Below are 27,352 nucleotides of genomic sequence, written 5' to 3'. Positions count from 1 at the left end.
TAAATGAGGGGATACGCCGGTTCCCGACGATTTACGAGCGCACGCCGGGCCTACACCGTTGAGTTACGTCGTTTCTGTAAGGAATAGGCTGCCTAAATTTAGAGCTATGCTCTAGTGGACTAACTATTGTTAAGTATGGCCGCCGTTCCCGCCGCGAGTTTCGAAGTTTTTTGCGAATCGGGAGTTGCGTCGTTTACGTCCGCGTCAAAATCAATAGGGCCGCACGGCGTACTTAGCCGCAATGCGCCCTGGGAAATGTAGTCGCCCGGCGCATGCGCAGTACGCAAAAACATCGAAAAATGTGAGGTCAAGCCTCATTTCCATAGTACACGCCCCCAAACAAGTCATTTGAATTAGGCGCCCTTACGCCCGCTTCTTTTTAGGCTACGCCGCCGAAAATTAGCAGGTAAGTGGTTTGAGAATCACTAATAGCCTAACTAATTTACGGCGGTGTAGCCTAAAAAGACTAGGCTAGGCCGTCCTAAAATTAGGCGCCCCTACGTGAATCTACCTATAAGTGTATATTGATTTGGTTTGCGCAAAATTTATAGCGTCTAAAAAAATAGGGGATAGTTTTTTGGCATCTAATATTTTTTTTTACTAGTAGTGATGGCGATCTGCGATTTTTATCGTGACTGCGACATTATGGCGGACACATCGGACACTTTTTGACACTATTTTGGGACCATTGTCATTTATACAGCGAACAGTGGTATAAAAATGCACGGAGTACTGTGTAAATGACACTTGCAGGGAAGGGGCTAAGTGTGTCCTAGGGAGTGATTCTAACTGTGTGGGGGCGTGGCTACCACTGACATAACACTGATCACTGCTCCTGATGACAGGGAGCAGTAGATCAGTGTCCTGTCACTAGGCAGAACAAGAAATGCCTTGTTTACATAGGCATCTCCCAGTTCTGCCTCTCCGTGACACGATCGCGGGACACCGGCGACAATTGTCAGTTAAATCGACGCAGTGCCGAATCGCAAAAAGTGCTCTGGTCAGGAAGGGGGTAAAATCTTCCGGGGGCTGAAGTGGTTAAAGCAGACTTTGCATAATCCTAACCCTTCCCAACTCTTTTTGGTAATTTTTTAGGGCGGGGGGGTTTTTTGCAGCTGGTACTCAGTCCTCATTCCTAGACAAAGATGATTTCCCCCTTGGTCTCCCCCCCTCCCCTTCCTTTCCTTTCCTTTTAGGCTGGGTTCAGATTTGAAGAAGCACTGGCCCAGATTCAAAGAGCAATTGCGCCTGCGTAACCATAGTTACGCAGCGCAATTGCTTACTTGCCCCGGCGTAACGACTTCTCCTGATTCAGGAACCTCGTTACAGCGACTGCAGCCTAAGATATGCGTGGCATAAGGCTCTTATGCCCTCATATCTTAGGCTGCATTCTTACGCAGGCCGCTTGGTGGCGTTCCCGTAGTGGTCAGCGTATAGTATGCAAATTGCATACTAACGCCGATTCACAACGTTACGCGAGCCCTGCGTACGCATTTTACGTCGTTTGCGTACGTCGTTTTTTTGCGTAAGGCTGCCCCTTCTATAGCAGGGGCAGCCAATGCTAAAGTATACCCGTCGTTCCCGCGTCGCGAAATTTGAAATTTACGTTGTTTGCGTAAGTGAATCGTGAATGGCGCTGGACGCCATTCACGTTCACTTTGAAGCAAATGACGTCCTTGCGACGTCATTTACCGCAATGCACGTCGGGAAAGTTTCCCGACGGAGCATGCGCACTACGCTCGGCGCGGGAACGCGCCTAATTTAAATGATTCCCGCCCCCTACGAGATCATTTAAATTGCGCGCGCTTACGCCGGGCATTTTGACGGAGCGCCCACGCAATTTACGGAGCTACTGCTCCGTGAATCGAGGGTAGCGCAGAAAATTTGCGGGGGCGCAGGGCAAAAACGGTGCCCTGCGCCTACGTAAAAAAAAAGCGCAAATGTTACTGAATCTACCCCACTATTGACAGTGTGAAACGCGTCGCCTCTCCTGGGTCTTAGTCTTGATGGCTGCCATTGACTTTTTGTTGGGAACAATAAACTACGTTGGATCCTTTTTGGTGATGTCCAGGATTCGTTTCCTAGAATGCTCCAAAACGTACGTTTTTGGAGATTAAGCCGAGGGGAATTTTTAAGCCCCGGACCGGTGAGGCGGCTATATGATGTGTGAGAACGGGTGATTGTCGCGCTCTAGGTCAGCGGGAGAGGGGGGGGGGTGAGGAGGGGGGTCTTTTTGTAAGTTCACATTACAGATTTTTCTGTAAAAGTGAAGTTGGATCGGCGAACGGAGCGGCGGCTGATGCTGAGACTTGGTTGCTTGCTTCAGAGAGAAGAGAGTAGGAACACCAGCGGCTGGGCGCCCTAGGCAGCTGCCTAGTTTGCCTAGTCGTAGCGCCGGCCCTGACTGTGACAATACATATTGAATACATTTGAATAACATTTCTACAACAATTTCCTGAGCTTCTGGTTATGTGTTACAAATACAGAAACTTTGGTGAATTACCGTATATACTCGAGTATAAGCCGAGGCACCCAATTTTACCACAAAAAACTGGGAAAACTTATTGACTCGAGTATAAGCCTAGGGTGTCCATCTGCATGCCTCACTGTGTCCTTGTCTCACTGTGCCTCACTGTGCCCATGCCTGACTGTGCCCATGCCTGACTGTGCCCATGCCTGACTGTGCCCATGCCTGACTGTGCCCATGCCTGACTGCGCCCATGCCTGACTGCGCCCATGCCCGACTGCGCCCCATGCCCGACTGCGCCCCATGCCCGACTGCGCCCCATGCCCGACTGCGCCCCATGCCCGACTGCGCCCCATGCCCGACTGCGCCCCATGCCCGACTGCGGCCCATGCCCGACTGCGGCCCATGCCCGACTGCGGCCCATGCCCGACTGCGGCCCATGCCCGACTGCGGCCCATGCCCGACTGCGGCCCATGCCTGACTGTGTCCCATGCCTGACTGTGTCCATGACTAGACTTACGTTTAACATGGGAGTCTATGGAAGGGGTGCCCGGCTTTGAAAAATCGGTGCTCCCCGGCCGTAGGTCCCCCGGACAACAAACTTTGGGGCTACGTGTGTGCCAAGTTTGGGGTCCAGGGGACCTACGGCCGGCCGGTACCGGGTCCCCAAAATCCGGGAGATGAGGCGCAAAAAGGTGACTCGAGTATAAGCCGAGGGGGAGCATTTTCAGCACCAAAAAATGTGCTGAAGAACTCGGCTTATACTCGAGTATATACGGTAGTCTAATATTTTCACCTTGAGATGTTCATGGTGTTCTGTTCTTTTTTATTTTTATTAATTTTCTTTCTTTTTTCTTTCATTTTACAGCTTAAAGACGTCCTCTGCGGAGCTGAAAAAGATTTTAGCCAATGGAGAGGTAAGCTTTGTCCTAAAAGCTTTAGCTTTTTCAGTGATATTTTTTTTTTTTACATTTAATACACAAAGAAATTCTTTTACAAGGGATTTTTATTATTAGACAGTCCAATAAACAGAGCCAGCAGTCGGACAGTTCTATTCAACAATAAATAAATGTGAGCGTTAAAAGCCCACATAACCAATGTACTGAGCCATACTGTAGAAGATTTTAAGTTGACTTATAAATGTTAGCAACATCAGTAGTCAAAAGTAGTTCTAATGATACAAATGCATAGAAGTGTAATGTTTAACCACTTAAGCCCCGGACCATTATGCAGGTTAAGGACCTTACCCATTTTTGGGTATCTTTAGCTCATGTTCATTAACCACTTAAGACCCGAACCTTTAGGCAGGTAAAGGACCTTACCCATTTTTTGCGATTCGGCACTGCGTCGCTTTAACTGACAATTGCGCGGTCGTGCGACGTGTCTCCCAAACAAAATTGGCGTCCTTTTTTTCCCCCCAAATAGAGCTTTCTTTTGGTGGTATTTGATCACCTCTGCGCCTTCCGTGTACATATCCCAGTGTGCATTGCTCCAAAGTACGCCGCAAGGACGTATTGGTTTCGACGTGAACCTAAATTACGTCCAGCCCTATTCGCGAACGACTTACGCAAACGTCGTACGAAATTTGACGTGGGAACGACGTCCATACTTAACATTGCGTGTGTCTCATAATAGCAGGAGCAACCTTACGCCGAAAAAGCCTAACGTAAACACACATAAAAAAATAGCGCCGGGCGTACGTTAATTTGTGAATCGGCGTATCTAGGTCATTTGCATATTCTACGCCGAAAAACGTAACAGCGTAAATATGCACCCTAAGATACGACGGCGTAAGAGACTTACGCCAGTCGGATCTTAGCCTAATTTCGGCGTATCTTGCTTTCTGAATACAGAAAGAAAATACGCCGGCACAGCTTTGAATTTACGCGGCATATCTATAGATACGCCGGCGTAAATCATTGCTGAATCTGGCCCATTCTGTGTATTTATGTTTATATATGATTAAATGTATGGCCAATACATTCCCAATGTTATTGATAGATATCAGTGCTTGGAATGACTGATTTCTAATTTATTACATATAATATCTACTTAACCACTTGCCGACCTCCTCATGTAAATATACATCAGCAGAATGGCACGGACAGGCACATGCACGTACCTATACGTCCTCTGCTTGACGTGGGTCGGTACATGCGGAGGTCGGTAAGCCTCGGGGAGCGATCCGGGACGAGGGCGCGGCTATTCGTTTATAGCCGCCCCCTTGCGATCGCTCCCCAGAGCTGAAGAACGGGGAGAGCCGTATGTAAACACGGCTTCCCCGTGCTTCACTGTGGCGGCGTATCGATCGAGTGATCCCTTTTATAGGGAGACTCGATCGATGATGTCAGTCCTACAGCCACACCCCCCTACAGTTGTAAACACACACTAGGTGAACCCTAACTCCTACAGCGCCCCCTGTGGTTAACTCCCAAACTGCAACTGTCATTTTCACAATAAACAATGCAATTTAAATGCATTTTTTGCTGTGAAAATGACAATGGTCCCAAAAATGTGTCAAAATTGTCCGAAGTGTCCGCCATAATGTCGCAGTCATGAAAAAAATTGCTGATCGCCGCCATTAGTAGTAAAAAAAATAAAAATTAAAAAAAATGCAATAAAACTATCCCCTATTTTGTAAACGCTATAAACTTTGCGCAAACCAACCGATAAACGATTATTGCGATTTTTTTTTTTTTTTTACCAAAAATATGTAGAAGAATACGTATCGGCCTAAACTGAGGAAAAACTATTTTTTTATATATGTTTTTGGGGGATATTTATTATAGCAACAAGTAAAAAATATTGAATTTTTTTCAAAATTGTCGCTCTATTTTTGTTTATAGCGCAAAAACTAAAAACCGCAGAGGTGATCAAATACCACCAAAAGAAAGCTCTATTTGTGGGGAAAAAAGGACGCCAATTTTGTTTGGGAGCCACGTCGCACGACCGCGCAATTGTCTGTTAAAGCGACGCAGTCCCAAACTGTAAAAACACCTTGGGTCTTTAGGCAGCATATTGGTCCGGGGCTTAAGTGGATAATGACTGCAGAGCCCCCCCCCCCCCATCTTCTGCACCCTTTCTACTTGTGTCCTAATAATAAACTCTCTTAGCTCATTCTTAATTAATCACCATAAAAACGTTCTGATTGTGTTGGCACAGCTGAAACCCGTTACCTTGTCACAAAGGCATTATATAGATCGTCTTTCCTTGGGTTTGCAAAAGTTTAAAAAAAGGTCAAAATGAAACAATTTCCTTTTTTAGAAATACGACCTGCTATCATTTTGTAAAATTAAAGGGGGTTGTAAAGGTCCATGTTTTTTCTCCTTCATGCATTCTATCCATTAAAGCGGAGTTCCTCCCTAAAAAGGAACTTGCTATTAACAGCTTGCCTTTCAACCACTTAACCCCCGGACCATATTGCTGGTCAAAGACCAGAGCACTTTTTGCGATTCGGCACTGCGTCGCTTTAACTGACAATTGCGCGGTCGTGCGACGTGGCTCCCAAACAAAATTTACGTATTTTTTCCCCCAGAAATAGAGCTTTCTTTTGGTGGTATTTGATCACCTCTGCGGTTTTTATTTTTTGCGCTATAAACAAAAATAGAGCGACAATTTTGAAAAAAAATGCAATATTTTTTACTTTTTGCTATAATAAATATCCCCCAAAAATATATAAAAAAAACGTTTTTTTTTCCTCAGTTTAGGCCGATACGTATTCTTCTACCTATTTTTGGTAAAAAAAAATCGCAATAAGCCTTTATTGATTGGTTTGCGCAAAATTTATAGCGTTTACAAAATAGGGGATAGTTTTATTGCATTTTTATTAATTGTTTTTTTTTTTTTACTACTAATGGCGGCGATCAGCGATTTTTTTCGTGACTGTGACATTATGGCGGACACTTCGGACAATTTTGACACATTTTTGGGACCATTGTCATTTTCACAGCAACAAATGCATTGTTTACTGTGAAAATTAAAATTGCAGTTTGGGAGTTAACCACAAGGGGGCGCTGAAGGGGTTATGTGTGACCTCATATGTGTTTCTAACTGTAGGGGGGTGTGGCTGTAGGTGTGATGTCATCGATTGTGATTTCCTATATCAGGGAACACACGATCGATGACGGTGCCACAGTGAAGAACGGGAATTTGTCTATGGCCGGCTTAACACACATCCACTGCATCTTTCTATCTATTATTTTATCCGCCTATCAACCAGTATGTGTGTCCCCGTCTACATTCATTGCTTGGAATCTATAGAGTTCCCGCAACACAAAGCAATTCCTATTGTGCCATCTGCCCTCAGCCGAGTCAGGTGTACAGAACATACCTTGGGCTTCTCCTGACCTATTTTTTGGTGTAGTCTCTGGTCATGAACACATGAACGAGGACAGACTGTGCGGCCCCCATTAGCAATGTCATGGAATAACGAGCATAGCACACAGTGATGTCCTCCTGTATAGTGCTGACAGATTTATTTTCCACTTGATTGACAGCTGGTTGCTGCTTAAGTGATGGGCAAGGGTCGTGATAAAGTCACTGTGATCATAGTACCGAGTGTGGCCATCTAATATCGAAAAGCCACTGAAAAAAAAAAGTAATTAACCAAACGTTAGTTATAGTTTTACAGTTGTGAGATTAGCATTGATCCCCCCCCCCCCCTGTGGAGGAAAGCACGCCGCAACATAGGAGAGGACATTCTCATTGAAGCATCCTTTTGTGCTGGTTTTGCATCTGGCACTTCCAATGTTTATGTAACTATCTCTGGTCCAGCTCCGTTGTCTGTATAAAGCGACCGCGTGGGATTTGCGCATATGAGAAGCAGCAGGCTCCCTCTGGCTGCTCTAGGGAGGCAGCTGCCCGATGCTATCAAGCCTGCCTATTAGGATCAATTGGCCAAGACATCTGTGTCACTGCAAATAAAAGGGTCTTATTGATTTCCTAACTGCTGCTCACTTCCCTTCCTTGTTCAGACGCTTGAAATCTTAATTATCTCAACGCCTTCCCTCAGTGACCCCCTCCAAGACTCATCGGCATTTCATGAATCAAGTCGTCATAGTTGAGCATGTCAAGAAGACAATTAAGCCGCCCCTCCTCTCCCCCCCCCCCTGTCCTCTGTTCTCCTCCACTTACTAAACACACATCTATCAGACACACTCTCCATTTAGTCACCCAGTGGACACTAACTCCGCCGTGTAGAGACCAGTGATCTACATGCTTACTGCTATGCACCACTGCTCACATACCTAATGAATACACACCGCCGGGCTAATTTACGAAGACTGCAACATTTTTATTTCCTGAGCAGCCAATGATATTTGAGGTTTGATCCTTAAATCCGTGCTATCAAAATTAGAGACAAAACCTAAATGGTTGGTATGGGTTAGACCGGCCAATCTCAATGAAATGAAAGGCGAAACCTAAATGGTTGATAGGGGTTAGACCGGCCAACCTCAATAAAATGAAAGGCGAAACCTAAATGGTTGATAGGGGTTAGACCAGCCAATCTCAATGATAGTTCCATGGATCCCTGGGGTTCCTCAAAAGATTGTTAGGGGTTGACTGACCTTCCATTTTATGGTGCTTTCATAGTTCGGGGGTAGCCAACTATATTTCAGGTTTGATCCTCAAATCTGTGCTATCAAAATGAGAGACAAAACCTAAATGGTTGATGGGGGTTAGACCGGCCAATCTCAATGAAATGAAAGAAAAACCTAAATGGTTGGTATGGGTTAGACCAGCCAATCTCAATGAAATGAAAGGCAAAACCTAAATGGTTGATAGGGGTTAAACCGGCCAATCTCAATGAAATGAAAGGCGAAACCTAAATGGTTGGTATGGGTTAGACCGGCCAATCTCAATGAAATGAAAGACGAAACCTAAATGGTTGATAGGGGTTAGACCGGCCAATCTCAATGAAATGAAAGGCGAAACCTAAATGGTTGGTATGGGTTAGACCGGCCAATCTCAATGAAATGAAAGACGAAACCTAAATGGTTGATATGGGTTAGACCGGCCAATCTCAATGAAATGAAAGACGAAACCTAAATGGTTGATAGGGGTTAGACCGGTCAATCTCAATGAAATGAAAGACAAAACCTAAATGGTTGATAGGGTTTAGACCAGCCAATCTCAATGATAGTTCCATGGATCCCTGGGGTTCCTCAAAAGATTGTTAGGGGTTGACTGACCTTCCATTTTATGGTGCTTTCATAGTTCCGGGGTAGCCAACAATATTTCAGGTTTGATCCTCAAATCTGTGCTATCAAAATGAGAGACAAAACCTAAATGGTTGATGGGGGTTAGACCGGCCAATCTCAATGAAATGAAAGACAAAACCTAAATGGTTGGTATGGGTTAGACCGGCCAATCTCAATGAAATGAAAGACGAAACCTAAATGGTTGATAGGGGTTAGACCAGCCAATCTCAATGAAATGAAAGGCAAAACCTTTATGGTTGGTATGGGTTAGACCAGCCAATCTCAATGAAATGAAAGGCAAAACCTTTATGGTTGGTATGGGTTAGACCGGTCAATCTCAATGAAATGAAAGGCAAAACCTAAATGGTTGATAGGGGTTAGACCAGCCAATCTCAATGAAATGAAAGGCAAAACCTAAATGGTTAGTAGGGGTTAGACCAGCCATTCTCAATGAAATGAAAGGCAAAACCTAATTGATAGGGGTTAGACCGGCCAATCTCAATGAAATGAAAGATGAAACCTAAATGGTTGGTATGGGTTAGACCAGCCAATCTCAATGAAATGAAAAACAAAACCTAAATGGTTGGTATGGGTTAGACCGGCCAATCTCAATGAAATGAAAGGCGAAACCTAAATGGTTGGTATGGGTTAGACCGGCCAATCTCAATGAAATGAAAGACAAAACCTAAATGGTTGCTAGGGGTTAGACCGGCCAATCTCAATGAAATGAAAGGCAAAACCTTTATGGTTGGTATGGGTTAGACCAGCCAATCTCAATGAAATGAAAGACAAAACCTTTATGGTTGGTATGGGTTAGACCAGCCAATCTCAATGAAATGAAAGGCAAAACCTTTATGGTTGGTATGGGTTAGACCAGCCAATCTCAATGAAATGAAAGACAAAACCTAAATGGTTGGTATGGGTTAGACCAGCCAATCTCAATGAAATGAAAGGCGAAACCTAAATGGTTGGTATGGGTTAGACCGGCCAATCTCAATGAAATAAAAGACAAACCTAAATGGTTGGTATGGGTTAGACCAGCCAATCTCAATGAAATGAAAGACAAAACCTTAATGGTTGATAGGGGTTAGACCGGCCAATCTCCATGAAATGAAAATCAAAACCTAAATGGTTGGTAGGGGTTAGACCGGCCAATCTCAATAAAAGGCAAAACCTAAATGGTTGGTATGGGTTAGACCAGCCAATCTCAATGAAATAAATGGCAAAACCTAAATGGTTGATAGGGGTTAGACCGGCCAATCTCAATGAAATGAAAGAAAAACCTATATGGTTGGTATGGGCTAGACCAGCCAATCTCAATGAAATAAATGGCAAAACCTAAATGGTTGGTAGGGGTTAGACGGGCTAATCTCAATGAACTGAAAGACAAAACCTTAATGGTTGATAGGGGTTAGACCGGCCAATCTCAATAATGGGGCACCATTCGTCCCACTGACAACCAATGTAAGGTGCATTTTTCCCACTGACCCACAATGCATTGGTTTTACCCGGGGTGCCCTGAGACCTGCAAATAATTTTAAGGGTTCCTCTGAAATAAAAATGTTGAGAATGGAGACCATTGGTCTAACCTATCATAACTGTGGCCCATGGGCCAGGTTTGGCCCTTTTGAATGCCTTTATCTGGCCCTTAGGGCACCATTCTTCCAACTGATGCCAATATTGGGGCACTATTCCTCCCACTGACGCCAATAATGGGGTACTATTCTTCCCACTGACACCAATGATGGAGCAGTATTCCTCGCATGAATGCCGAAGATGGGCATTATTCCTCCCACTGATACCAATGATGGAGCAAACTTCCTCCCATTGATACCAATGATGGGGCACAATTTCTCCCATTGATACCAATGATGGGTCACCATTCCTCCCATTGATACCAATGATGGGTCACCATTCCTCCCATTGATACCAATGATGGGTCACCATTCCTCCCATTGATACCAATGATGGGGCACTCTTCCTCTCATTGATACCAATGATGCGGCACTATTCCTCTCACCAATGATGCAGCACTATTCCTCCCACCAATGATGAGGTACTTCTCCTCCCACTAACACCAATGATTAGGTATTGTTTACTGCCACCGACGCCGGGACATTTTTCTATTCCCACTGACAACAGTCAGGCCCTCCTAAAACCTGAAGGACAGTCGATTGTCCCTTTTTGTTTGGGAGGTTTGGAGACCTTTGGGTTAGACTAGCCTTTGGTTTGATACATTGGGTCCGGAGTCTGCTCAAGCACTAAGAACTAGAACAGTGGATCCCAACCTCAATCCTCAAGGAGCCCCAACAGGCCACGTTTTGGGAATTTCCTTTTAGATAAAATAGCTGTTATAAAGACAAAGCTATATATTGCCATTGATTTTAAGCACCTGTGCAAGGTGAAGGCAATCTGGAAAACATGACCTGTTGGGGGTGCTTGAGGACTTGGGTTGGAAATGGAAACCACTGAACTAGGTGACCCGTGTCTCTTTTTGGATTTATGGCCGGCATCAAATTGTTTGGCGATTTGGATAGGTAAGCTGCCTGCAGCTGTAGGGTTAATATCACTCGTTATTAATCATTAATAGAAAACGAGAAGCCATTGCTCAAGTTAATCAGATATTGACAAGGCAGAAATAGCGCCGCATTGATACAGGTTATGTGGTATAAATATTTATTTCTTTCCTGTCACTCTGGGTGAATACTGCTATTGATCGCTTATTGATAGTGTCAGCACTTGATAGGAAGCATTGTTGTTACTCCAAGGAGAGACCCCCCCCCCCCTGTTCACTTTAAATTTACTGATTGTGATGTTGTGGGATGCTGAGAGTTCAGCAGAAATGTCATTGGTACTCGCTGCATCCGATCACATCTAATGAACCCGCGTCTGCTGCAATGCATTAGGTTAGTTACAGTATTTTTAGAGAGTACAGTTCAGAATGCGACGTGCGATGTGGGTTTGCAAGGCATGTCAATGGGAGTTTTCTGCGTTTGTTGTAGGGCCCAGATTTACAATACAGTAAAAGAACACCAACATATACATAATACCCACATATTACTAAAGAATAGGGACAATAGGGCCTGGTGCCCAAACTGGGGCCCTTTTTTCTCTTTTTGTGCAGCCCTCAGGGCCCCTGAGGACAATAATCTGTGTTTCCCTATTGCTCCTCTATGACGGTGAAGCTCTCCATTCTATGACCGTCTCCTAAAGAATATTCCCAGTTCCCGACAAGTCCTATAGCAAGTTCACAGTCTTCAAAAGTCTCTTGCAGTATGGCCACAGTCTCTGACCATCTCCTGTATCATGTCTGCAGTCTCTGACCATCTCCTGTGTCATGTCTGCAGTCTCTGACCATCTCCTGTGTCATGTCTGCAGTCTCTGACCATCTCCTGTATCATGTCTGCAGTCTCTGACCATCTCCTGTGTCATGTCTGCAGTCTCTGACCATCTCCTGTGTCATGTCTGCAGTCTCTGACCATCTCCTGTGTCATGTCCGCAGTCCCTGACCATCTCCTGTGTCATGTCTGCAGTCTCTGACCATCTCCTGTGTCATGTCTGCAGTCTCTGACCATCTCCTGTGTCATGTCCGCAGTCCCTGACCATCTCCTGTGTCATGTCTGCAGTCTCTGACCATTTCCTGTGTCATGTCTGCAGTCTCTGACCATTTCCTGTGTCATGTCTGCAGTCTCTGACCATTTCCTGTGTCATGTCTGCAGTCTCTGACCATCTCCTGTGTCATGTCCGCAGTCCCTGACCATCTCCTGTGTCATGTCTGCAGTCTCTGACCATTTCCTGTGTCATGTCTGCAGTCTCTGACCATTTCCTGTGTCATGTCTGCAGTCTCTGACCATTTCCTGTGTCATGTCTGCAGTCTCTGACCATTTCCTGTGTCATGTCTGCAGTCTCTGACCATTTCCTGTGTCATGTCTGCAGTCTCTGACCATTTCCTGTGTCATGTCTGCAGTCTCTGACCATTTCCTGTGTCATGTCTGCAGTCCCTGACCATTTCCTGTGTCATGTCTGCAGTCCCTGACCATCTCCTGTGTTATGTCTGCAGTCTCTGACCCTCTCTTGTATCATGTCTGCAGTCTCTGACCCTCTCTTCTATCAAGTTTGCAGTCTCTGACCATCTCTTGTATCATGTCAGCCCAAAGGGTGGTGCCATTCGCATGGAACTTCCCCTTTAGAGTGCCGTCGTACGTGTTGTACGTCACCGCGCTTTGCTAGAGCATTTTTTTAAAACGATGGTGTGTAGGCAGCGTAGTTTTAATGGTGAAGTTGGGAATTTCGTTTTTTGGACATGCTGAAAAACTGCGTGTGTACCATAAGAAGTGCCCCTTAAAATTAACCCTTTATCAATCCCCCCACCTGATGAAGAGAATGGTCGGTTAAAGTAACGCAGTGCCGTATCGCCAAAAATGTCCTGATCATCATGAAGGGGGGTAAATATTCCTGAGGGCATGTAGTTTGGGAAAAACTTGTACATAATGTAATAAAACCTGTTTAATGTGTCTGGGATTCCATTGGATCAGCAGGTCAGGAAAAAATGTTCTGAGTAACAATTTTTCAAAAATTTTCGTACAAAAAATCTGTGTGGCCAGTCTGAGAATATTGGCCGGGATTCACATACATCGGCGCATATTTATGCCGCCGTAGCATATCTCTTTTACGCTACGCCGGCGCAGCGCACAGAGGCAAGCACTGGATTTACCAAGCACTTGCTTCCACTCGCTGTTAAAGATACGCTGGGTTTCCTCGGCATAAGCCAGTGGAAGTGGGCGTGAGCCATGCTAATGAGGCGTGACCCCATGTAAATGATGGGCCAAGCGCCATAGAAGTACTTAAAATGAACGGCGCATGCGCCGTCCCGTGGCCGCATCCCAGTGCGCATGCTCAGAATCACGTCGCGACAACTGCCTAAGATACGTTGAATCCCTGCCTACGACGTGAGCGTAACCTACGCCTAGTCATATTCACGTACAACGTAAAACGACAAAAGATATGACGGCTTGTGTTCCCTAGTCCATACCTTTGCATGAATTGCGCCTCCTATATGGGGAATAACTTTACGCCGGACGTACGACTTACGCAAACCGCGTATATGATGCGCCAGGCGCAACTACGTTTGTGAATCGGCGTATCTCCCTCATTTGCATATGTGCATAGAAAATCGATGAGAGCGGCAAATGCGCCCGGCGTAAATATGCGCCCACGATACGACGGCATAGGCAAGTTACGTCGGTCCTAAAAAGCCTGGGCTAGATTCAGGTACGAGATACGACGGTGTATCTCCAGATACGCCGTCGTATCTCTGAGTTGCGGCGTCGTATCTATGCGCCTGATTCTTACAATCGGTTACGCATAGATTTGACTAAGATCCGACCGGCGTAAGTCTCTTACGCCGTCGTATCTTAGTTGCAATTTTACGCTGGCCGCTAGGTGGCGCTTCCGTCGATTTACGCGAGGAATATGCTAATTAGGTAGATACGCCGATTCACAAACGTACCTACGCCCGGCGCATTTTTTTTTTTACGTCGTTTACGTTAGGCTTTTTCCGGCGTAAGGTTGCTCCTGCTATATGAGGCGTACGCAATGTTAAGTATGGACGTCGTTCCCGTGTCGAATGTTTAAATTTTTACGTAGTTTGCGTAAGTCGTTCGCGAATAGGGCTGTACGTAAGTTACGTTCACGTCTAAAGCATTGAAGATTTGCGGCAGAATTTCTAGCATGCGCACTGGGATTCTTTTACGAACGGCGCATGCGCCGTTCGTAAAAAAACTTCAAATACGTGGGGTCACACTAAGTTTGGATAAAACACGCCCACATCATCCAAATTTGAATGAGGCGGGCTTACGCCGGAGCACATACGTTACACCGCCGTAACTTAGGGCGCAAGTTCTTTCTGAATACGAAACTTGCGCCCTAATTTACGGCGGCGTAACGTATCCGAGATATGTTACGCCCGCACAACATTACGCAGGGCTATCTGAATCTAGCCCCCTATTTTTAGGCGTATCTCAGATTGTGGGCACGGCGCACAGAGACGACGGCGCATAGTTACACTTACGCGGCGTATCTCGAGATACGTCGGCGTAAGTGCTTTGTGAATCCGGGCCTTTGAATTTTGGGAAATTCGATGAGAAGCAAGCTACTATGGCAGATTATTGGTCTGTGTGTGGAAACGATTCACGCAATGTACGATTGGCTCGTTATTTGCATGCCTAAAAATGTATTTTAGCACCAAAATCTCCATCGGTCCCTATGCTGTGACTTTGCACTCGGAGTCGGAAGTTGGCTCGTGCGGCATTACCTCTCTCTTTATAGTAGAATTATGATGGTTTATGATGCATGTTTCAGGGTGGGCTGTTCTGCACACATAAACCTCACCGTTAACCTTCAGATTCTTGATGGAAAGCGCGTTAAACAGGCCGCTCCGTAGTGTCCGCTGGAGTCGGTTGAAGATCCCCCCCCCCGCCCCCCACATCTTCCCTCCCTTGATGTGACCCTCCGCACCTCGGATATATCATCCCAGCCTGACACCTTTTATCAAACTTTAATGAAATGACCCAGGCAAACAAATTGTCATTAAACTTTCCATCACTCTGTCCCTTGGTATCACCTTTTATAAATTGGACGGCAAATGTTGTATTGATCTCGCTGTTCTTGCAGCTGAACTTGAAATGACCTGGGCCTGTGTTGTTTATGGCCCCAAGTTGCTTTTCCCCGACACTTTACATCCAAAGCTCGACACTCTCTTCCTCCGTCACTCATTTCCCGATATTCTCTCCCCATCCCTGAGCAGGTCTCCGTATACTTCCCTCTCTTGTCAATCGTCCCCCCCCCCCCAACAAACACGCCATTCCTCCCCTCCTCGGTCTTCTTATATTTCACAGTTTACTTCTTGGGATTTTCACCTTGATTCTCCCCCGTATCGCCGATCGTTCTATCTCCGTACTTTGCTCTTTTATCGTGTTTCTGTCTTTTTCTTCTCTCTTCTTCTCTGTATCTTTGACTCTATGGGCCAGATTCACGTAGATCCGCGTATCTTTGCGGCGGCGTAACGTATCCGATTTACGCTACGCCTCCGCAACTTAGAAGGGCAAGTGCTGTATTCTCAAAGCACTTGCTCCGTAAGTCGCGGCGGCGTAGCGTAAAAAGGCCGGTGACTTAACATCCTTGTTCCACCATATGGGAAGTTCCACACCCAACTGCGCAGACTCTGGGCATGCGCAGTAATAGGCTATGGGCAGGCTACAGAAATAGCCGAACGCAACAGCTGATCGTCAGCTGTTAATGCGCTCGGCCACGTTTGCCATCGAGTGCGCGCTCGGCGGACACGCTGGGCGACACTCGCGGACACGGGTTGGCGGATACGCTGGGCACTGGCGGACACGGGTTGGCGGGAATAAGACACAACGGGTGCTCGGGAATATTGCACCATATTGAAACTTGGTGGGAATATTGAAACTATATTGGCGGGAATATTATTAAAACTATGTCCACCACAATATCGCAAATATCGTGTCCCATATGTCCACCACAATATCGAGCGGCCCATCCAGGGCACCAGTCAGCGAGCACCCGGGCAGGGGGAGGCCCCATAGCTGCCTCAGGGAGGGAGGAGGAGGGGAGAAGATGACCATCTGAGAAGTTCCACAACCGACTGCGCAGACTCCGGGCATGCGCAGTAGCAGGCTACGGAAATAGCCGAACGTAACAGCTGATCATCAGCTGTTAAGAGGAACAAATACCATAGCTGGAACAAGCTTGGCAGATCACCGGCGTAAGTCCGCCTAATTAAAATTTGGAACAGGGGGGCGAGTTCCAACCACAATTAGCATTTTTAAATGTATGTCCTTTCATCCTGCGTTTTTTATAATATAAATCAGGTCACTTACTATTTTACAATCCGCCGCCGATCCGCATAGATATTCAAAAAAGATAGGGCCAGATTCTCAAAAGAGTTACAGATACACCGGCGTAATTCGAAATTCCCGCCGGCGTATCATTGTTTTGTATTTGCAAAACAAGATACGCCGGAATTAGGCTAGGATCCGACTGGTGTAAGTCACTTACACCGTCAGATCCTAAATGCAATACAACGCTGACCGCTAGGTGGCGTTTACGTTGAGGTCTCATTTGACTATGCAAATGAGCCTGATACGCCGATTCCCGAACAAATTTGCGTCGCGTAGTCGTCGCGTACGTCGTTTCCATAAGCGTAAGGTTACCCCTGCTATATGAGGGGTAACCTTACGCCAGTCCGCCGTATGCCATGTTAAGTATGGTGTCGGGTCCGCGTCGGCTTTTTCCGTCGGTTACGTCGTTTTACTAAGTCGTTCTTGAATACGACTTTACGTCAATGATGCACACGTCGGCGTCATTGACGTTTTACACCGAGAACTGGAGCATGCGCACTGGGCTATTTTAAGCCCGGCGCATGCGCAGTTCGTTAGAATCGGGGGCGCGCTTAATTTAAATACAAGCCGCCCCCTTGGATTTACGCGGCCATACGCCGGGCCATTTACACCACGCCGCCCCAAACTACGGAGCAAGTTTTTGGGGAATACAGCACTTGCTCCTGTAGGTTGGGGCGGCGGAGTGTAAATGGCTTACGCGACGCCCGCCCAAAAACTACGTGAATATGACCCTCTGTCTTTTTCTTCTCTCTTCTTCTCTGTTAGGTAGATTCACAAAGAGTTAGGTCGGCGTATCAGTAGATAAGCCGACCTAACTCAGAATCTACGCCGACCTATGTTTAAGTGTATTCTCAAACAGAGATACGCTTAAACATATCTAAGATAGGACGGCTTGCGCCGTCCTATCTTAGATTGCAATATTTTGGATGGCCGCTAGGTGGCGCTTCCATTGCGTTCGGCGTAGAATATGTAAATGAGGAGATACGCCGATTCACGAACGTACGCCCGGCCGACGCAGTACTTTTACGCTGTTTACGTAAGAGATAGGCCGCCTAAAGTTAGAGCTAGGCCCTAGTGGAATAGTAATGTCAAGTATGGCCGTCGTTCCCGCGTCGAAATTGGTGATTCCGTGAATCGGGATTTACGTCGTTTACGTCCACGTCGAAATCAATAGGCCCGTGCGGCGTACTTAGCCGCAGTGCACACTGGGAAATGTAGGCGCCCGCCGCATGCCCAGTTAAAGAAAAATGTAAAAACCGTAAGGTCAAGCACAATTAGCATACAACACGCCCCCCTAACACACATTTGAATTCGGCGCCCTTACGCCAGCCCGCTTTAGGCTACGCCGCCGTAACATAGCAGGCAAGTACATTGAGAATCATGTAGTTGCCTAGCTAACTTACGGCGGCGTAGCCTAAACACGCTAAGCTACGCCGCCGCAAGTTTAGGCTATTGTGTGTGAATCTACCTATGTATCGACTCTATGGGCCAGATTCACGTCGATCCGCGTATCTTTGCGCGGGCGTAACGTATCCGATTTACGTTACGCCTCCGCAACTTAGAAGGGCAAGTGCTGTACTTGCTCCGTAAGTTGCGGCGGCGTAGCGTAAAAAGGCCGGCGTAAGCCTGCCTAATTCAAATTTGGAACAAGGGGGCGTGTTTTATGTTAATAACTTGTGACCCGACGTGATAGACGTTTTTCACGAACGGCGCATGCGCCGTCCGTGGAAAATCTCCCAGTGTGCATTGCTCCTAATACGCCGCAAGGACGTATTGGTTTTGACGTGAACGTAAATTACGTCCAGCCCCATTCACGGACGAGTTACGCAAACGACGTAAAAAAAATTCAAAATTCGACGCGGGAACGATGGCCATACTTAACATTGGTACGCCGCACTTACGCCACCATATAGCAGGGGTAACTTTACGCCGGGAAAAGCCTAACGTAAACGGCGTATCTGTACTGCTTCGGCCGGGCGTACGTTTGTGAATTCGCGTATCTAGCTGATTTACATATTTCTAAGCGTAAATCAGCGTACACGCCCCTAGCGGCCAGCGTAAATATGCAGTTCAGATACGACGGCATAAGAGACTTACGCCAGTCGGATCTAAGGGAAATCTATGCGTAACTGATTCTAAGAATCAGGCGCATAGATACGACCGGCCAGACTCGGAGATACGACGGCGTATCTCTTTTGAGAATCTGGCCCTAACTCTCTTCCTCTTCCTCTCTTACTTTCTCTTGCCAGCCCCACCCATTTTCTTTTTAATTTTCTTTCTTTCACTGTATTTACAATTTTTTGGCCTTTCGCTATGATTCTTATTATATTTCTGCTCTTTGTAAGTTTCTCTTTTATGCTGTATTTCCACTCCCTCCTCACTCATTCCCTCACCATTTTTATCCTCAAGCCCTGTACACACGGCCGGGAATCCCGTCAGGAAAAAAAACGATAATTTTCCTGACGGGATTGCTGGCAAGCTTGCCTTGCAAAGCCGTGCATACAGACGGCCACTCAAAATAACCGCCGTTCTTTTGAATGGCAAGAACGTGGTGACGTCATCGACTACGACGAGTCGGCGCTCGTCACGTTCGATGCCTTCGCCGCCATCTTGCTACACCCCCACACTAAGCTTGTATGCTACCGCGCATGCGTCGAAGTCTTATCGAGTTATCGAGTTTACCTCGGAAAGGCAAGCATACAAACGACTAATTTTCTTGGCAGGAAACACTCTGCCGGGAAACCTGACGGGAAAATAGAGAGCAGGTTCTCTATATTTCTGCCAGGAAAACCGGTCGTGTGTACGAGGCTTGACTCTTGCTTTCCATTCTTCTCTTCTACTCTCCCCACCCTCTCCACTACCCTCTATCTGTACTACCCACTCTCTCTACTACCCACCTGCTCTAATTCTCTTCCACCCTCTCCACTACCCACCTGCTATACTTTTGTTCCACCCTCTCTACTTTCCCCCACCCTATTTCCCTCCCATTCTCTCTTGCACTCTCTCTACATCCCTCCTATTCTCTCCCTACCGTAGTTTGTCCACACCCATGCTACCTCTAACCCCCTTTCTCTACATCCCCTTCTCACCCTCCTGCCCACCCTCTCTACTTCCCCTCCTGCTCTGCTGCCCATCCTCTCTACTTCCCTTCCCACTATCCTGCCCACCTTCTCTACTTCCCTTCCCACTATCCTGCCCACCCTCTCTACTTCCCTTCCCACTCTCCTGCCCACCCTCTCTACTTCCCTTCCCACTCTCCTGCCCACCCTCTCTACATCCCTTCCCACTCTACTGCCCTTCCCACTCTCCTGCCCACCCTCTCTACTTCCCTTCCCACTCTCCTGCCCACCCTCTCTATTTCCCTTCCCACTCTCCTGCCCACCCTCTCTACTTCCCTTCCCACTCTTCTGCCCACCATCTCTACTTCCCTTCCCACTCTCCTGCCCACCATCTCTACTTCCCTTCCCACTCTCCTGTCCACACTCTCTACTTCCCTTCCCACTATCCTGCCCACCCTCTCTACTTCCCTTCCCACTCTCCTGCCCACCCTCTCTACATCCCTTCCCACTCTACTGCCCTTCCCACTCTCCTGCCCACCCTCTCTACTTCCCTTCCCACTCTCCTGCCCACCCTCTCTACTTCCCTTCCCACTCTTCTGCCCACCATCTCTACTTCCCTTCCCACTCTCCTGCCCACCATCTCTACTTCCCTTTCCACTCTCCTGTCCACACTCTCTACTTCCCTTCCCACTCTCCTGTCCACCGTCTCTGCTTCCCTTCCCACTCTCCTGCCCACCGTCTCTGCTTTCCTTCCCACTCTCCTGCCCACACTCTCTACTTCCCTGCCCACCCTCTTTACATCCCTTCCCACTCTCCTGCCCACCCTCTCTACTTCCCTTCCCACTCTCCTGCCCACCCACTTTCTTTCCCACTCTCCTGCCCACCCTCTCTACTTCCTTTACCACTCTCCTGCCCACTCTCTACGTCCCTTCCCAATCTCCTGCCCACCCTCTCTACTTCCCTTCCTAGTCTCCTGTCCACCCTCTCTACTTCCCAAATATTCTCTCCCAACCCTTTCTACTCCTCCCCCCCACTCTCTCCAATTTCCTCCTGATTTATTTACTTCCATCCTGCTCACGCTTCTGCCCTCTCCATTTCCCTCCCATTCTCTCACCTGCCCATTTAACTTCCCTCCATCTACTCTTTCCCACCCTCAGTAAGTCTCTTGCACTCTCCCTGCTTCCCTCCCCCTCTCTCTCCTAACCTCTCTACCTCCCTTCTAATCTCTCTACCTCCATCCCACTTACTCTCCCATCTTCTCTACTTCCCTCCTTTCTCTCCTGCCCACCCTCTCTACTTTCCTCCCCACTCTCCTGCCCACCCTCAGCTACTTTCTATCAACTCTCTACTTCCCTCCTGATTTCTCTACCTGTATCCCGCTCTCTCTTCCGCCCTCTCCACTTCTCTCTTGCCTATTCTATTACCCTCCCACCCTCTCTACTTCTCTCTTGCTCTCTTTCCCACGATTAGTACTTTTATCCCCCTCTCTCTCCCATTTTCTGTAGTTTTCTCCCACTCTCCGGCCCACCCTCTCTACTTCCCTCCCACACTCTCGCTCACCTTCTCTACTTCCCTCCAAGTCTCTCTCTTTTTCTTTCCCACTCTCTTTCCCACCCTCAGTACTTTTTAATCCCTCACTCTGTCCCACCCTGTCTACTTCCCCCCCTCCCCACTCCTCCAGGTCACCCTCCTCTACTTTCCTCCCCACTCTCCAGGTCACCCTCCTCTACTTTCCTCCCCACTCTCCAGGTCACCCTCCTCTACTTTCCTCCCCACTCTCCAGGTCACCCTCCTCTACTTTCCTCCCCACTCTCCAGGTCACCCTCCTCTACTTTCCTCCCCACTCTCCAGGTCACCCTCCTCTACTTTCCTCCCCACTCTCCAGGTCACCCTCCTCTACTTTCCACCCCACTCTCCAGGTCACCCTCCTCTACTTTCCTCCCCACTCTCCAGGTCACCCTCCTCTACTTTCCTCCCCACTCTCCAGGTCACCCTCCTCTACTTTCCTCCCCACTCTCCAGGTCACCCTCCTCTACTTTCCTCCCCACTCTCCAGGTCACCCTCCTCTACTTTCCTCCCCACTCTCTGGCCCTCCCTCTCTACTTCCCTCCCCACTCTCTGGCCCTCCCTCTCTACTTCCCTCCCCACTCTCTGGCCCACCCTCTCTACTCCCTCCCCACTCTCCGGCCCATCCTCTCTACATCCCTCCTCACTCTCCGGCTCACCTTTTCTACGTTCCATCCTACACTCCAGACTGCCCTCTCTACTCCCCTTCCCTCTTTTCAGCCCATCCTCTCTATGTTCCTCACCACTCTCCAGCCCACCCTCTCTACTTTTCTCCCCACTCTCCGGCCCACCCTCTCTACGTTCCTCTCACTCTCTCACTCACCTTCTCTACATTCCTCCCACTCTCTCACTCACCTTCTCTACCTCCCTACCACTCTGTCTACTTCCCGAATATTCTACCCCCCCACCCTTTCTCCCCCCCCCACCCTCTCTACCCCCCCCCCCACCCTCTCTACTTTCCCTCCCACTCTCTTTACTTCCCTCCTGCTCATTCTTCCTCCCTCTCCTCTCCTTTCCTATTCTCTCACATGCCCATTCTACTACCCTTCCACTCTCTCACACCCTCTCTACTTCTCTCTCGCTCACCTTCTGCACAATAATCATTAGATTTACCAAAACTATGTAATTTAAGGATCTGCGTAAACTGTCCAAGAAACGTTCTATCCAATCAGGCAGGTCCTTGCACAAAATAGTCGTTGGTAGATCTAAGGCCTTGTTTACACACGCAGCAAGACGGTGATAAAAAACAGGCAGTCGAACCACGGTTTTAACTCCCTGCCCGTCCACTTAAAACACGATGGTTGTACAGTGCGTTGCTTTGTGGCCATGGTAAACGTAAATAGGCCGGCGTAAGCCCGCCTAATTCAAATTTGGAACAGGGGGGCGTGTTTTATGTAAATAACTTGTGACCCGACGTGATTGACGCCGTCCGTGGAATATCCCAGTGTGCATTGCTCCAAAGTACGCCGCAAGGTCGTATTGGTTTCGACATGAACGTAAATGACGTCCAGCCCCATTCACGGACGACTTACGCAAACGACGTAAAATATTCAAAATTCAACGCGGGAACGACGTCCATACTTAACATTGGTACGCCGCATGTACGCCACCATATAGCAGGGGTAACTTTCCGCCGGTAAAAGCCTAACGTAAACGTCGTATCTGTACTGCGTCGGCCGGGCGTACGTTCGTGAATTTGCGTATGTAGCTGCTTTACATATTTCTAGGCGTAAATCAGCGTACACGCCCCTAGCGGCCAACGTAAATATGCAGTTAAGATCCGACGGCGTAACAGACTTACGCCGGTCGGATCTAATAGAAATCTATGCGTAACTGATTCTAAGAATCAGGCGCATAGATACGACCGCCCAGACTCAGAGATACGACGGCGTATCTGGAGATACGCCTTCGTATCTCCCTTGAGAATCTGGGCCTTTGTGTCTAAATATTAGGGGCCAGATTCTCAAAGAGATACGACGGTGTATCTACAGATATCTACAGATACACCATCGTATCTCTGACGTAAACTGGTCCTATCTATGCGCCTGATTCATAGAATCAGATACGCATAGATAGGGCTAGATCCGACAGTGTTACACTGTGTTACACTGTCGGATCTTTTTTTCAATTTAAAAATGGCGCCGGGGGCGTTCCCGCTGATTTACGATAAATAATATGTAAATCAGCGAGATACGCAAATTCACGAACGTACGCGGACCCGACGCAGTCTTCTTACGACGTTTCCGTAGCGGCTTTCCCGTCGTATACTTACCCCTGCTTTCATCAGGTGCAGCCAATGTTAAGTATAGCCGACGTTCCCGCGTCGAATTTAAATTTTTTAACGTCGTTTGCGTAAGTCGTTCTCGAATACGGACGGACGTCGTTTACGTAAGCGTCGCAACTAGCGACGTCAGTGGGAGCAATGCACGCCGGGAAATTTCGCGGACGGCGCCTGCGCATTTAAATCGGCGCGGGAACGCGCCTGATTTAAATAGTACACTCCCCTAGCCGCGGAATTTGAATTCCGCCGGGGGATTTAGGATCAGCCGTCGCAAGTTTGGAGGTAAGTTGTTTGTGAATTATCCACTTGCCTCCTAAACTTGCGGGAGCGGATCTTAATTCACGTAGAACGAGCGGATCTATAGATCCGCTGCGCTACGTGAATCTGGCCCTAGATTTGTAGAGTGTAAGCTCCTACGAGCAGGGCCCTCCTAATCCTATTGGAACAAATTGTATTGTAACTTTGCTGTTTGTCTTTATATTGTAAAGCCCTGCACAAGCTATTGGTGCTATATACAGTATGAGAATTTAGCTTTATTGGTTTTTTAGTTATGTAGGTCTTTGTAGTTCCGGTCTACTTATCTGCAGATGGACACAAAACTGACTTTTTTTTTTTTTTCCTTTTATCTGTAGATCAATGAACTTGACATTCAGAATCGAGACATTCTAGGTCATGGAAATGGTGGAACTGTGTATAAGTGAGTATATTCTCTTATATGCAAGATGCTCTGTGATTTTTTTTATTTTTCCTTTTTTTTTTTTTCGTAGGCCTTGTCAATCAGCATGTCTAAAAAATTGTGTGCATTGCACTGAGCTAGATTCATTAACCACTTCAATACCAGGCACTTGCACCCCGTTCCTTCCCAAGCCAATTTTAAGCCTTCAGCGCTGTTGCAATTTGAATGCGATTTGATCAGTCTATAATTTTATTGGTCGGTTTATTTTAACAGTGACAGAATGCCAACAAAAATATCCAGAAAAATACATTTCAAAAAAGTTATGCATTGTTTTTTATTTCAACCGCTTAAGACCCGGACCTTTAGGCAGCTAAAGGAACCGGCTAGGTTTTGCGATTCGGCACTGCGTCGCTTTAACAGACAATTGCGCGATCGTGCGACGTGGCTCCCAAACAAAATTGGTGTCCTTTTTTTTTCCCCCACAAATAAAGCTTTCTTTTGGTGGTATTTGACCACCTCTGCGGTTTTTAGTTTTTGCGCTATAAACAAAAATAGAGCGACAATTTTGAAAAAAATTCAATATTTTTTACTTTTTGCTATAATAAATATCCCCCAAAAATATATATATAAAAACGATTTTTTCACTCAGTTTAGGCCGATACGTATTCTTCTACATATTTTTGGTAAAAAAAAAATTGGAATAAGCGTTTATCCGTTGGTTTGCGCAAAATTTATAGCGTTTACAAAATAGGGGATAGTTTTATTGCATTTTTAATATTTTTTTTTTTTTTTTTTTACTACTAATGGCGGCGATCAGCGTTTTTTTTTGTGACTGCGACATAATGGCGGACACATCGGACACTTTTGACAAATTTTTGGGACCATTGTCATTTTCACAGCAAAAAATGCATTTAAAATGCACCGATTACTGTGAAAATGGCAATTGCAGTTTGGGAGTTAACCACAAGGGGGCGCTGAAGGGGTTATGTATGACCTAATATGTGTTTCTAACTGTAGGGGGGTGTGGCTGTAGGTGTGAGGTCATCGATTGTGTCTCCCCTATAAAAGGAATCACACGATCGATGATGCCGTCACAGTGAAGAACGGGGAAGCCGTGTTTACAGCTCTCCCCATTCTTCAGCCCCGGAGACCGATCGCGGGACTCCAGTGGCGATCGGGTCCCGCGGTCCCGGTCCCGGAGTTTCGGGTTGGGTCGCCGGCGCACGCCCGGTGACCCACGGCTGGGTACTAGCACAGGACGTACCTGTACGTGCTTGTGCCCAGCCGTGCCATTCTGCCGACGTAAATGTGCAGGAGGCGGTCCTTAAGTGGTTAATGAGTGAAAAAAGTATTTGACCCCTTCACAAAACATGACTTAGTACTTGGTGGAGAAACCCTTGTTGGCAATCACAGAGGTCGGACGTTTCTTGGAGTTGGCCTCCAGGTTTGCACACATCTCGGGAGGGATTTTGTCCTCTTTGCAGATCCTCTCCAAGTCATTAAGGTTTCAAAGCTGACGTTTGGTAACGCAAACCTTCAGCTTCCTCCACATTGGCCGTGTGTTTTGGGTGATTGTCATGCTGGAATACCCATCCGTGACCCATTTTCAATGCCCTGGCTGAGGGAAGGAGGTCCTTACCCAAGATTTGGTGATACATGGCCCAGTCCATTGTCCCTTTGATGCGGTGAAGTTGTCTTGTCCCCTTAGCAGAAAAACACCCCCAAAGCATAATGTTTCCCCCTCCATGTATGATGGTGGGGAATGGTGTTGTCCATGTATGACGGTGGGGGATGGTGTTCTCCATGTATGACGGTGGGGGATGGTGTTGTCCATGGATGACGGTGGGGGGATGGTGTTGTCCATGGATGACGGTGGGGGGATGGTGTTGTCCATGGATGACGTGAGGGGATGGTGTTGTCCATGTATGATGGTGGGGGGATGGTGTTCTCCATGTATGACGGTGGGGGGATGGTGTTGTCCATGTATGACGGTGGGGGGATGGTGTTCTCCATGTATGGTGGTGGGGGATGGTGTTCTCCATGGATGACGGTGGGGGGATGGTGTTGTCCATGGATGACGGTGGGGGGATGGTGTTGTCCATGGATGACGGTGGGGGGATGGTGTTGTCCATGTATGACGGTGGGGGGATGGTGTTGTCCATGTATGACGGTGGGGGGATGGTGTTGTCCATGTATGACGGTGGGGGGATGGTGTTGTCCATGGATGACGGTGGGGGGATGGTGTTGTCCATGTATGGCGGTGGAGGGTTGGTGTTCTCCATGGATGACAGTGGGGGGATGGTGTTGTCCATGTATGACGGTGGGGGGATGGTGTTGTCCATGGATGACGATGGGGGGGATGGTGTTGTCCATGTATGACGGTGGGGGGATGGTGTTCTCCATGTATAACGGTGGGGGGATGGTGTTCTCCATGTATGGTGGTGGGGGATGGTGTTCTCCATGGATGACGGTGGGGGGATGGTGTTGTCCATGGATGACGGTGGGGGGATGGTGTTGTCCATGTATGACGGTGGGGGGATGGTGTTGTCCATGTATGACGGTGGGGGGATGGTGTTGTCCATGTATGACGGTGGGGGGATGGTGTTGTCCATGGATGACGGTGGGGGGATGGTGTTGTCCATGTATGGCGGTGGAGGGTTGGTGTTCTCCATGGATGACAGTGGGGGGATGGTGTTGTCCATGTATGACGGTGGGGGGATGGTGTTGTCCATGGATGACGATGGGGGGGATGGTGTTGTCCATGTATGACGGTGGGGGGATGGTGTTGTCCATGGATGACGATGGGGGGGATGGTGTTGTCCATGTATGACGGTGGGGGGATGGTGTTGTCCATGGATGACGGTGGGGAGTGGTGTTGTCCATGGATGACGGTGGGGAGTGGTGTTGTCCATGGATGACGGTGGGGAGTGGTGTTGTCCATGGATGACGGTGGGGAGTGGTGTTGTCCATGGATGACGGTGGGGAGTGGTGTTGTCCATGGATGACGGTGGGGAGTGGTGTTGTCCATGGATGACAGTGGGGAGTGGTGTTGTCCATGGATGACGGTGGAGGGTTGGTGTTGTCCATGTATGACGGTGGGGGGATGGTGTTCTCCATGTATGACGGTGGGGGATGGTGTTGTCCATGGATGACGGTGGGGGATGGTGTTGTCCATGGATGA

At 47.7% G+C, this 27,352-nt stretch overlaps 1 protein-coding gene across 1 annotated transcript in view; it reads left to right on the top strand.

The window, feature by feature from the left end:
* MAP2K5 (mitogen-activated protein kinase kinase 5) overlaps window positions 1-27,352 on the top strand; it is a 247,457-nt gene that overhangs the window by 54,555 nt on the left and 165,550 nt on the right. Inside the window, exons 7-8 of the mRNA XM_040342241.1 lie at window positions 3,336-3,384; window positions 24,128-24,192. Of these exons, the coding sequence (XP_040198175.1) occupies window positions 3,336-3,384; window positions 24,128-24,192 (114 nt within the window). The remainder of the gene's footprint in view (window positions 1-3,335; window positions 3,385-24,127; window positions 24,193-27,352) is intronic.

The sequence above is a fragment of the Rana temporaria genome, chromosome 3 (assembly GCF_905171775.1).
Source record: "Rana temporaria chromosome 3, aRanTem1.1, whole genome shotgun sequence".
In the NCBI taxonomy this organism is placed as follows: domain Eukaryota; kingdom Metazoa; phylum Chordata; class Amphibia; order Anura; family Ranidae; genus Rana; species Rana temporaria.
Note: the sequence above shows the minus strand (reverse complement) of the source record. Positions and strands in the feature narration are given on the sequence as shown.